General features: G+C 39.9%; 2 protein-coding genes across 5 annotated transcripts in view; one reads left to right on the top strand and one right to left on the bottom strand.

The window, feature by feature from the left end:
* The window catches only part of LOC6585339, a 150413-nt gene that overhangs the window by 5019 nt on the left and 132462 nt on the right, over positions 1-12932 (top strand). The window lies entirely within an intron of this gene.
* Positions 11907-12881, bottom strand: LOC6585334 (V-type proton ATPase subunit F). Its single transcript, XM_002010930.4, has 3 exons — positions 12678-12881; positions 12249-12327; positions 11907-12181 (listed from the first exon to the last, which is right to left on the bottom strand). The coding sequence occupies exons 1-3, from the start codon at positions 12804-12806 to the stop codon at positions 11949-11951; spliced, it is 441 nt and encodes a 146-aa protein (XP_002010966.1). The 5' UTR covers positions 12807-12881; the 3' UTR covers positions 11907-11948.

Genomic DNA, 12932 nt, shown 5'->3' with positions numbered 1-12932 from the left:
TCACTTATGCCTCAGTGAAAATGTTCACTCAATTACGCTTTAAGACCTAATTCACCAAATTGAAGCAAAAATGTTGCTTAACGGAAGTGTAGCAATTGGCCATGGCCCATGTTGAGCTGTACAACAACAACAACTATTTTGACCACACACACATGAACACTCACACACACACATACATAGGTGATACAAAAACATGGCGCGACTAGCTACAATTTATTTTCACATTTTAGCTCTCAAATGTTTATCTCTCGCCTTCTCTTTCTCTCGCTCTGTTTTAGCTTTTGGTTTTAGTGAAATTGAGTTTCATATAGAGTATCTACGTACATATGTATATGTATGTATATAGAATATGACTTATGGCTCATTCATTTTGTCTTAAACCTTCTTCATTCATTTCTCAAATTGATCTTTGACATAAATTTGAGCTCAGATAACATATTTATCAGCTAGGCAAAATACCCTATGGGGCTATCTTGCAGGGTATGTGCTGACCACTGCCCACAACCGCAGATATGTTGTGGTAATCTATATATACATATGATGTATAGTTGTTGTTGTTGCAATTCAAGTATTAAAGTGCAGCTATTAAATGCTTAATAGCCTTATAGAATTGATTTGCTATAGAAAATGTTAATGAACAGCTGTTAAGGCGACAGATAAGATATAGGATATTTATCATTTGTAAAGAAGAAGCTGTTACAGGTTACAGATATATACACTAACAATATGCATATTAACAGATAAAAGATTAATGGGCGTCTGTTATTAACAGCAATTTTAGCTGTTAGTAACAGCTAAGAGCATAGTAAACAGCACAATTGGAGAACATGTAAGAGTGAAGCCAGCTTACAGAGCAATGTTAAGTACTTTTATAAGTCATGTTAATGAGAAACTGTTAAGTTTACAAGTGTAGTGGTCTATGTTAAGCGAGCAGTTTTTGCCAACAGTTTCAAGATGAAATAGAAAGACTCGTAGCATTTTGCCTGCATTTGTTAGATAGACTTGGCCTGTCACACAGCTGAAGCCAAACAATGGACCATAAGCCGATTTCTAGGATCTCAAAGGGCATGGCATGGCTGCCAGACAGCTGGATGAAAAAGTAGCCAGCCAAATCAATCAGTGAGTGCCAGCGCGCAAGTGGATCAAACTGAGAAGACGAAAAGGTGTGCCATATTGCTGGGATGCTCTATAAATAGCGGCAGCCTCTAGTATTCAAGACAACTGCCAAATGAGCTGAAGGTAAAAATAAAAAACGCGATTCTAAATGTGTGTCACACCCTCGTCCTCGTCGTTTGGTACAGAAATGCAGTCAAGCGTTAAACTGCCGTATCGATTCGATGCTAAAAATAAAGGTGCTATACACACGCACGAACACGCATCCATACGCACACACACACACACATGCATAGACGCATACACACGCATCTGAATATATGATTGGGCTTGAGCTGAACTTAGCACTAACCATTCGATATACTTGGTAATCGATAAACTTGGTAATCGATATGCTATCGATAACGATCAGAGCAAACACATAGTTGGAATTCATCTCTACTTATGTTAATTGCATACCTACACCAATCATTTGGTATACTCCATAACAGATAACCTGAATAATCGATATCGATAGCACACAAATTTTCTCAACATGTTCAAAGAACATTCAGGTTTCTGATATCGATAATCTTATCGATAAATCTCAAATATTTGGTAATATAGGTGTTCATAATATTTGTCACCAAATATTTCGAAAGAGTTATCGATAACAGCTATTGAACCATGAATATAGAGAATGAGTGAATAGTTGACTGATTCATTGAAAGAATGATTCATTGCTTGGTGTCTCTAGAATAACATTCAATTGACTCTGATTGATCTGATTGAGGCGAAGGATATAAGTCTGACATGATTTGATTGATTGAGTGATTACAATCACATTTGACTGACTGTGATGGACATGTCTATTTCTATATCGCATGAATATACAGTTATGCTGCCGCCATTTTGTTTGCACTCGTGTGATTTGTGATTCGCTTGAATTGGGCTTTGCTTAAATTTAAGATGGGGCAAACAGCGTGTGGCAAAGGACGTCAAAAAGCGCTACGGCATGTTGCAGGCAAATGTATTCCACTGCATGCCACACACACACTCACACACACACAGATGAAGAGACTTGGAACTATTGCCAACTGCTCCATTCAGACACTTTGCATTGAAGTGTGTCCCATACAAAGTTGCATGCTGAATGCATGTCAGCAATTCTATAGCTGACAGTCTGCCATGCGGTCCACGCCCCCGCACCACCTACACAGGTACTCCTGACGCCCACCTGTGCTGCTGCTACACACACACACACACACACACACACACTCACATCGCTGCCATAGTGCAAGCGTCAAGGCCAGCTATTTAATAATAGCCATAACTAAAGCCTTGACTGTCTTCCCTGTCTCGTCGAGCTGTCACGCCCAGTTGTCCGCCGCCCACCTGCTGTTGCTACTGCTGCTGCTGCTGCTGCTGCAGCTGCTGCTCCTTCTACTGTCCACAGTTGAGCCAATTAGATAGTTGATAACAAAATGCCAGGCAAATAACAAGCAGCTTGGCCAAGTCGAAATCCACATCCAAATTCAAATCCAAATTCAAGTCCAGCAACAAAACACAAACACACCAACACCAACACGAACACAAACACAAACACATAAGTGTGGGCAAGTGCCCACTGTGACGCCTGCTGCTGATATTCTGGTATGCCAAAACGGTTTGTGGCGGTGCACACGCACACAAACACACACACACGCACACGCACACACATGCACATGCATAAGCAACATTGTATGTATTCAAGCTGACAAGTCAAGCGCAAGAGTTGCAACGTAAGCGACTGCTCGAACACCCTTCTGCATATGGAAATCTCTGCTGGGCAGCTATGTATGTGTCAGTTAATGTGACAGCACAGTTACATATGTATATATGTATTGCATATAACAGAGCAGCTCGGGCAGCGCGAATGCACGAATACGCTGTAGGGCGCAATAGGCACGGCCGAGCATACGCTGTGTGCCAACTAATATGCTCACACATGCTGCACTCTTCGAACTACAGTTGCGCTCAGGCAGAAACATAAATATGCATATGGGGCTTGACAGTGCGCTGTCTATTCACCTCTCCCTCGTTCGCGCGCTGACTGCTCATCCTGTTGGCATATTTGTCCCTCTTGCACTCACACCTCCGCTCGCTGGCATTGTTGCTCTGTTATTGCAAGGCAGAATAACAGCAGTTAATAAAATATACAAATAGGTAAATGAACAACGTTGGCCAAACACTGCAAATACACTTTCATAAATTTATACATATGTATATCGCCAGCTGGATGAGAGTTCTTAAATAGTTTTCCATGCCGCATAGTTACTCGAGCTACTGCAGATTAACTGACATAGTTAGGCCGTAGACAATGGCCAGGCGACGCGACGCAGCCAGCAGCCGGAATGGAAAGGGACGGAGCGAGGGGCTAAGAGGAATGAACAATAGTTGATTTCAATCAAATCAGCGACAGTGCGAAGTATGCTCAACAAAGCCCAAGCGACAGCCATTGTGCCACGAATGCGACGCTGAGCAATAGTAACTGTCTATCGTAATCTTTATCGCTATCGTAATCCATATCGCAATGGTAATGTAATTGTGTTAGCAACAACAATTTCTGTGTGAAATAAGTCGAATTTCGAAAGAGAAAGAAAGAGCGAGAGAGAGAGAGAGAGAGAGAGAGAGAGAGAGCTGGAGGAGCTGCTTAAGCATAGCAGCAGCGAGCGCTGTTAACTAACAGTAGGCAACAGTAGCATGTTAAGCTCTGAGTATTGACTCATGTCAGAGTTCAGGGCAAACATAACAGCAAAAATAACTGTTAAAAACGAATAGTACTCATAATAGCAAACATGTCGGTTATCATAACATTAAGTGTCGTTTTGTTAAACAGTGTAAAATGTAAACACACACACACACACACACACACACACACACACACACACAGAGACCTAATAAGACGTGGGCCAATCAATGCGTATGTGGATGGAGTGAGTGAGAGCGAACGAGAGGGGAGGCGGGCGGCCTGGCATTCTCTGTGGACAACAGCGAACGAGGAGGAATCCGTTATGACAACAAGCTGCCATTCAGAGGCAAGAAAAAAATGTGTCGGAAATTGAGGTTATGTATATATATGGACATGGCCACAGCCTTAACGGGGCATAACGGCACTATGGCCATTGTGGCGGGTCAGCTATGTGAGCAACAGCTGCACTGCAGCCTTTTCCCCCTCTCTCGCTCTCTCTCTCTCTCTCCCAGCCCATCTGCCTAACAAAATTCCAATATCAGACAATGGGAAATGCTTGATCACATAATGCGAAGTTTCATCGACACGCTGGTATGGAAAATATTTTGATTTTATGAGAGTAAAAAGAAAAGAAAGGAAATTAAGTGAAAAGATTTATGCATAGTTTTTTTTTTTTTTAACGTTTCTTGGAAATATTTGCAATATAAATTACACTTTAAAATAATACAATAGAATAAATTCGTTTATTTAATATATTTTGCTAACATTGCTATGTTAACTGACACGCAGTTATGTTAAGCATTTGCCTACAGCTCTGTTAGCACTGTAAGTTGAGATGTTTTCGTTGCTTTCTTTTTTGTGTCTTTTGTTGTTTTCCATTTTTGTTCCTTTTGTTTTTTTTTTTTTTTTTTTTTTCCATGACGCCCTCTGCCGTCTTGCTTGGTCAACATAACTTTCGCCATGGTCGGGCCAATTTATGCAAATAGCAGTAACGAAAGGAGCGTGGGTCAGCCAGCAACAACCGCAACAACAGCAACAACAACAACAACAACAACAATAACAGTAACAGCAGCAACAGCTACAGCATGGACAATAAAAAGCAATTGTAGCGCAGTTTTTCTGTGAGCGTAAATTGCTGTTTATTACAGTCGCTGTTTGTTCACGTCTGTGTGCGTGTGCGTATGTATATGTGTGTGTGTGTGTGTGTTGACAGATGCTGGCGAAATTGATTGAAAATTGGCGGATGCAGAACAGATATTGCAATACTTTTTACTGCAACTCAAAAGCGAACAAAAATCAATGGCGAATTGCTTACATTGCGGCTGGTATTAACATATCCTTTCCGATCGGATAATAAATGTTGAAGCTGTTTGTTCAGTGTAGTACGTGTAAACATTAAAGAAAATTGCGTTAAAGCTGCTCTCTCGCTCTCACACACTCGCTGCAATAGCTATTAAGACTCAGTTGATCTGCTTATTGGCGTACGCGTGTGTACACTCTGCAGTGACAGCTTTAAACAGTTATAGTTAGCATATGTTTCCATCTCCTTTTAACGCGTGCTACAATAGCTTTGCCTACGTGAAGACATGTAAGCAGCTGTTCTGATTGGCACTTCAGCTCTCTTCATGGCTGGCTTGCAGTGCGATCTCTATCTCTCTTGCTCTCTTTGTCTTTCCCGTTCGCTGTTTGCTTAGATGAATGTCTGTGCTGTAGCTGGCGCAGCCTGCGATTGGTTAAGCTTAACTTTTTATGCCCACATTTAATTGGCTCTGTCGAGTTTGCTATGAAACAGCAACAGCATCTACTACTGCGGCCTGTTAATGTGATTCATTTGATTATTGTTGCTCTCCTGCTTATTTATTTATGAATTCCTTCGCAATACTCGAATACTTATTGTTCTGCTTCTTTGTAATTTCACTCGAATGGCTTCTCCCGGCCAAAGCTAATTAACGAGACTGTAGCTCTTTGCAACATTAACTGAACTTTCCAAGAAGTCGCAAGCAGAGCTGCTTTTTGTTTATGTTCATGAAAGTGTATGCACGCATAATATATATACATATGTACATAAGTATGTCTCTGTGTACGTTTCGTATTATTTTTTATAAATTTTTAATAATAATACGAAAAACGAACTCAGTCAGATACGAGAAAAGGCTCAGGCATGGGTGCCAAGACCCGCAAGTACTTGTTTTTGTTATCATGTTTCACTTTATTTTTTTGCCCCAACTGTAAGGCCACACACAAACAGAAAAGGGAGCGCGGGAGTGGCGGGTGAGACAGAGGGTATCACCTGTGGGTTGTCGTATGAAAGGCAAATTTTAATGCCAACATTGACAGGTAGTGCCATATGCCCACTCCCGTATGTAACTGTGAATGTGTGTGTGTGTGTGGGTGGGTGCAGAGCAACGAAGCGCATAAGCCAGGCGGGTGGAGGTGCGTGGAGGTGGCTGGCAGTTGGTGTGTGTGTGTGTCAATGTAGCCAGGCACTCAGCCATTGCACGGGCTACTGAGCCAATTGCGAGCATTCGTCCCGCTGTCCGAGCAGCCCACACACACACACACATACACACACTCACACGTCCCAGCGCTGACTCGACCTCGCCCTCGTCCTGGATTCACTTTGCTCCCTGTGTGTGTGTGTGTGTGTGTGTGTATATATCTCGTTATTGGCAGATTAAGCTGCTGAATGCGTGTGTGTGTGTGTGTGTGCAGTAAAAAAAAACACACACAATAACAGCAACAAAATCACCCGCATACACACACACACACACACTCTCACAGTAGAGCCAATGTAAAATGGGAACAAATCGAAAAATATTAGCGGCATATTCCTTTTGATTTTTTATTGCGCGATATTTTTTCGCACACAGACACACATACATCCCACACCTATACACGCCGTTACATGTATGCATTGTCAAGGTAACACTGCTCAGTGTGACCCTGCGCCTTAAATCTTAAAGCGCTTCAATCGTTCGTGCATTGCCACAAAAGACAAAGAACAGCAAGCACGAAGAGAAATAACAAAAAAAAAAACAATGCCAAGGGGGCTTAAAAATAGATTTAGTATAAATACGAAATTAATGTGAAATTTGTAGATGGTAGAATGTATTAGATTATGTATTAGTTTTTATTTAAGGAAAAATATAATTTTTAAATTTAATTTTTTTTTTTATTTAAATTTTTGTATTACCAAATGGCATGCTTCGGAAATACAAAATTAAAATGAATGTCGTAGAGTATATAGAAAGTAGCTAAACAAATAATTAGATGTGTATATGATATATATATATACATATATATATATATATACATTTACATTTTGTGATATTTTTGAAATGTTTATAAATGTTAAAAAGTGTATGAAAAACAAGTAAGAATGCCCTAGGCGAGATTGCTCGACTGGGAGATGCCCTGCACTCCGCAATGATCTGCATCTGCAATGAGCAATAATATCATTATCAATATCATTATCATTATACACTTTTTAATGCAACCAATATATGAACCCATAGGAAGAAAAAAATCGATTGATGAGTTATCGAAAATTATAATAAACTCGTATTTTACATGGTACAGTCGAGTTCCAGTAATTCGAAATGGCAAGGAGATCAGTCAGTTTCGATTTATACAGAAATTTAAATCATCCAGAATTATCGAGAACGAACTTTTTTCAAGGGGATAGAATTTTATCGATTTATCGCGATTTTTTATTTAATGGGGTACGAATTATCGAGACTCAACTGAAAAAAAAATTTGAAGTGTCTAGCTTTTGTGGCTTACGAAACTGTTGTTGCTATGTGGGCGTGCAATAAGACGGATCAGCTCAGCTGGCTGTCCTTATCAGGAATATATATATATGTATATATACTTAATGGGGTCAGGGTATAGCAACAATTATGTAAATATCATATAGATGTGTATAAAAATATATCTTTTATTTAATATAACATTTATTAATAATTTTTCAATATAATAATTTTACACAACATATGTATATATGTGTAGATATTAATTTCTGTTATCGTAGTAGTAGTAGTAGTAGTAGTGTTGCAAAATGTCGTATAAAGTAGTTACAAAATACATAATATTATATAAATATGCTGTAGATTATACATATAAAAAGTATAGGCCTATGTAGTAGCATACATATAAATAGCAATATAATTTAAAAAAAAAAAAAAAAAAATACAAGTGTTGCAAAATGTGAAATAGAATAATAATTATTACAAAATTAATACAACGGCAACAGTTGCAATGAAAAATTCATCTATATATGTATACATATATGTCTTACATTATATTTATACATATATGTACATCATGTATATATCCATCTATGATGTCTGATAAAACATTCTTCAATTGCTTGCGCCCTTAGCTCTGGGCGCAGCTATAAAATTTCATTTCACTTTCCAAAAATATTTCGTCTTCAATTGCAAAAATATTTTACTGTTGCATACTTTTTTGGGGCGGGGGTGTGATGCGTATTGTGGGGAGAGAGGGGGCGGGCTGAGTAGGTGTTCGAATTGCGCTTTGAGTTGCTGTGGGGGAAAACATTGAAATGTTTCACACAATTGAAAATTTTGAAGCCCGCGAATTGTTCGAGTGTTGAATTACCGTTCATGAGTTTTAAGTCATGTGTGTGTGTGTGTGTGCGTGCGTGTGGGTGGGTGGGCGTGTCATGTGTGCTACTTAACGCCTACACTTGATTGTTGTTTATATCATTGTTGTTGTTGTTGTTGTTGTTGCTTAAAGTTGTTTGCATAAATAATTTCTATGCATACGAAGCTAAGGTCCTCCATACAAATACACTGACAGCCTCATGTGTGTGTGTGTGTGTGTGTGGGGTAGGTGTGTATGTGTTGGAGGCAACGCATCAAAATTAATGATATTTTAATGTAAAAACAATTCCAGCCACTTAAGCTCCATTCATACCCATTGTGTGCGTGTGTGTGTGTGTGTGTGTGTGTGTGTGTGTGTGTGTGTGTGTGTGTGTATTACAATTGTGCAGCCAAAGGCCGTGACGTAGTTGGCATGTTGTCCCTGGAAATTGAGCTGCGGCAACAATGCGGCCAAATCCCACATAGCAACAACAATAAGCTGCCAAGACGGTATAGAGCATGCTCGACTAGCCAATACCCTGCAAGACAGATAACTAAACTTAATTGTTTAGATCAGATCTAAGGCAATTCCCTTGATGTAAGAGATGAGAGATAAGAGAGCAAGAGCTACATGGAGTTCTCACAGACTATACGCCCTTTTCTTGCATATTTCACAGGGTATTCAGGACATATTCCATTGCTTGAAGTTGCACTTTAAAAGGCTCTGTTTGCTCCCAAATAAAAGCTTACTACAGTGCCTCAAAAATCAAATTATATATTCACATCTCTGCTTCTTCTTCCTTGTATATATTTATATATCTCTCTTTTATTATTCTCTTCTACATTTCTCGTTCTGTGATTCTTTGTTCTCATTTTCTATCACGCGATGCGGCCTTTGTTATCTAACTCTGTATTTCACAGATAGAGGTAGAGAGAAGGAGAGAGAGAGAGAGAGAGAGAGAGAGAGAGAGGCAGAGCGAGGGAGCAAAAATGTGTGAAAAGTAAAAGCTTGTAATGTCAAATTGAAGCATGTTAAGTATCTGCTATTGTGCTGCATTATTTGAAAACAAATTCCATTTGCTTATGCGATTCTAATGTGTGCGGAACCAGTTCGCCGGAACGTAATTACATGATAAAGGAAACGAAGCGACAATTAAGTTGGATGAATGGAATTCATAATTGACTTGGAGCCTAAGGGTACAATGTACACTCTATAGAAATATTTAATCTTTAGAACTAGTTCCGTTCTGGAGAGTTGAGTAAATTACTTAAAGCGCCTTAAGCTAGCAGCTGTGAATAGTTCAATTTTAGTTTAATTCACTCATTTATCACAACTGGTTCAAAAGAACTTATATGCAAAGTGAATAAAAATGGGATTATACTTTAATTTGATATACATTATTTGATTGTTTGAAATGCTAGTGCGAGTTCATAAACTGATTCGTAGAGTGGTTCATGAACTGGTTCATAGAGTGAACCATAGGTACTCCAGTTCCTTGTGTGACAATGAATAATATAAAATTGATGACTTCATGAAGCTTATCAACTTCCAAATTTAATGATATAAGTTCACGAACTAGTTCATTAAGTAGTTCACTAGTTGGAAATTAAGCTGAACTTTGATTTCTGACTGGTTCATTAAGCAGTTCACTAGTTAATTCTTGAACTGAGATAATGATTTGACATTTCATTTAAAATTTTAAATTTATATGAGACACCATGAACTAGTTCCAGTTCTAGACTTCACTTGTCGCATTTGCATCGTCAATCAAAATGAAAAATTTGTGTTAAGCACAATTCACATGTTCTGTGCAACTGGTTCGCATATTATGTTGCTCGCTGTTCCTGGAACTGTTTCAAATATCAAAGCGAATGCGAATTGTGTTCAGTTCGTTGAAGTTTTTAATGAAATTGGAAGTGAACCCAGTTTCCCGTACTTGGCGCCGCTGGCTCAATGAACTCAACAGCTTGGCCATAAGTGTAATTAAATTTACGCATGCGACCTGTTGAACCAGCGCCAGCTCCAGCTCCAGCTCCGACTCTGCCTCAGCTGCTTCTTCTTCAATGTTTTGATGAAGACGAAATCAAAGCTGAGGCTCAAGACAGCAGCACAAACAACAATCCGATGACTGCCAAAAGGGGGCGGGCCGTGGCGTGGGCGTGTCAATAGGCATTAGGGCAACCAGTCACTAAGCTCTCACGCTGCCTGTGCCTATGTGTGCGTGCATGCGTGCGTACGTACGTGTGTGTGTGTGTGTGTCTCTCTGGAGACTTAACGCTAATTCAGTTTTACGCGACTAACAAAATTAATTGCAGACATTTGCCAATCATACGTATAATACACACACACACAGACACACACGCACACATACACACACACTCGCAGCCATCACACACACGCACGGAAGATCTTATCCTGTTTCACGCCTCGCTCGCAATTGCCAACAAATTTGCCAAGTTTTACGTGCGTGCTCCGTTTGCACCTGCAACTGCCACAGCAGCCCCGACCTCCGCCCCCCGCCCCACGCCTCATGCCCCAACTGACTGGGGCCGTGATTTATTTAGTCTTATTGCGGCACAACTTAGCTGCAGACATGCTCGTGAGCAACAATCGTTGGCCATCATCATTCGAAATGCGCATAAATTACGCACACGACCAATGCCAATGCCAATGCCAATGCCAATGGCACCTGCACACAGGTGAGCCGAGCTGCCCAAGGAGCCCAAAGGAGGGCTCATTCAGGCGTCTAATCGCTATGATTCAATTAGTTGTCCGGCCTGACCGGTCTGGCCCGTTCGGCCCATCTGGCCAGCTGTGCGAAAATCAATTGCAAAAACTCGGGCTCGAATTGCTAGCCGTATAGCGTGTGTATAAGAGTGTGTATAAGATGGAGTATAAGTGCCTGTAATTTGCTTAAGTGCGTTAATTGTAATGCAAGTGGATATCATCTGAAGTGAGCTGAATGAGACACATCAAGATGAATCATTGTTCAGACTGGAACCAGTTCCATGGAACAAGATGGAGTATAAGATGGAGTTTAAGTGCCTGTAATTTGCTTAAGTGCGTTAATTGTAATGCAAGTGAATACCATCTGAAGTGAGCTGAATGAGACACATCAAGATGAATTTGTGTTCGCATTGGAACTAGTTCTGAAAAACAAATTGTTGCAATGGAGTTTATCTAATTGCATCTTCAAATGTAATCTCTACGATACACAAAGATTAATCACTGTTCATTTCGGAGCTAGTTCCAACAACCTTGAGCCACTTTTTATTGCACTAGAGCTTAACTGGCTTCATCATCAGAAATGATTTCTGTGTTGTTCACTACGGAACTGGCTCAAAAGAACATACTTTCAATAGGTATTTATTGTAGTTGAGCTTAACCCAACGCATCGCATGAAGCGATTTTTACCAGATATCCAACAACTAGATGGATTCGGAACTAGTTCCACAGTCCAATTGATTCGATGTCGAGATATTTTCCAGATACTAGAGTTTATTGTTGGCCAATTCAATTATTACAAATACGAAAGGTCTCGCTGCCGTTGGCGGCGCTGTCGCTCCTTCTCCTCCATATAGGAGATTATGGATCCCTTTGTGGGCAGAATTACGATTACGGGCAGCACTTTCTTGCACTTGTCCAAGGCGTGATGCAAACGCTTCGCGGTCGGATAGTCGATCATTATGAGTCCAATGCAAGGTCGTCTATACAGGGCGTAGAAGAAGTTCTCCACTTCATCGAGCTTTGTGTCTGATTGAATGGAATACAAATTTAGATGCATAGATTGATAGATAGAGTGGGGGCAGATATTACGAACCACGATCAACTATAAGGTAGTTGCGAAAGTTATCACGACAATAACCGACGCCAGTGAGCAATAAACCAATGGTAATTTCCTGTAAGAGATTACTTACATTTAGTATTATGATATGGCTAAGGATCGTTGGCATAGATGATGAAATTATCTAATTATCTTAGTGATGGTATTACAGATAAGCCTTTTGAATTTCTATTTATCTGCATTCAAATATGAAGCTACGAGATATGGAATAGCATATCAAAATCAATATCAAAATCTGGAGATTTGATATATGTGACTCTTTGAGACACTTTCGAATATATAGGGAAAACATAAAAATAATTACATTGTCTCAGTATTCCCTATCGTTGTCATCACACATCAAATCCTAGCATTATATGTAGAGATCCCGCATATCAAATAGCTCTACGCACCGTCTTAACTTACTTCATCGGCTATGACGCCAAAGCGTATCATATTATGATCTTCGTTTTCATCGGGGCCGTCAGCTTCCTCCTCGTCAGAGTCGTCATCCTCTGTGTCCATGGCAGATGTCTTTTTTAATTTTAGACTCATTGTATCTGGAAAAATATTCTCTGTGTTTTGTGACCGAACTGAATTCAAAAACTGACAATCGGGTTACTTTGTTTCGCCTCTCTCCCCTTCCTCTTCACTCTCTGATTTGTTCAAGCAATATGTGTG

This window comes from Drosophila mojavensis, unplaced genomic scaffold, assembly GCF_018153725.1.
Source record: "Drosophila mojavensis isolate 15081-1352.22 unplaced genomic scaffold, ASM1815372v1 contig_136, whole genome shotgun sequence".
Lineage (NCBI taxonomy): Eukaryota > Metazoa > Arthropoda > Insecta > Diptera > Drosophilidae > Drosophila > Drosophila mojavensis.
This window is presented reverse-complemented; position numbering and strand designations above follow the sequence as displayed.

Bases quoted from the DNA above. Each gene is read 5' to 3' on its own strand.
- LOC6585334 (XM_002010930.4), bottom strand. From the start codon at position 12,806: ATGAGTCTAAAATTAAAAAAGACATCTGCCATGGACACAGAGGATGAC. The intron at 12,328-12,677 runs GTAAGTTAAGAC...AATCTCTTACAG, and splicing joins TTGGCGTCATAGCCGATGAA to GAAATTACCATTGGTTTATT. The intron at 12,182-12,248 runs GTTCGTAATATC...CCATTCAATCAG, and splicing joins CTACCTTATAGTTGATCGTG to ACACAAAGCTCGATGAAGTG.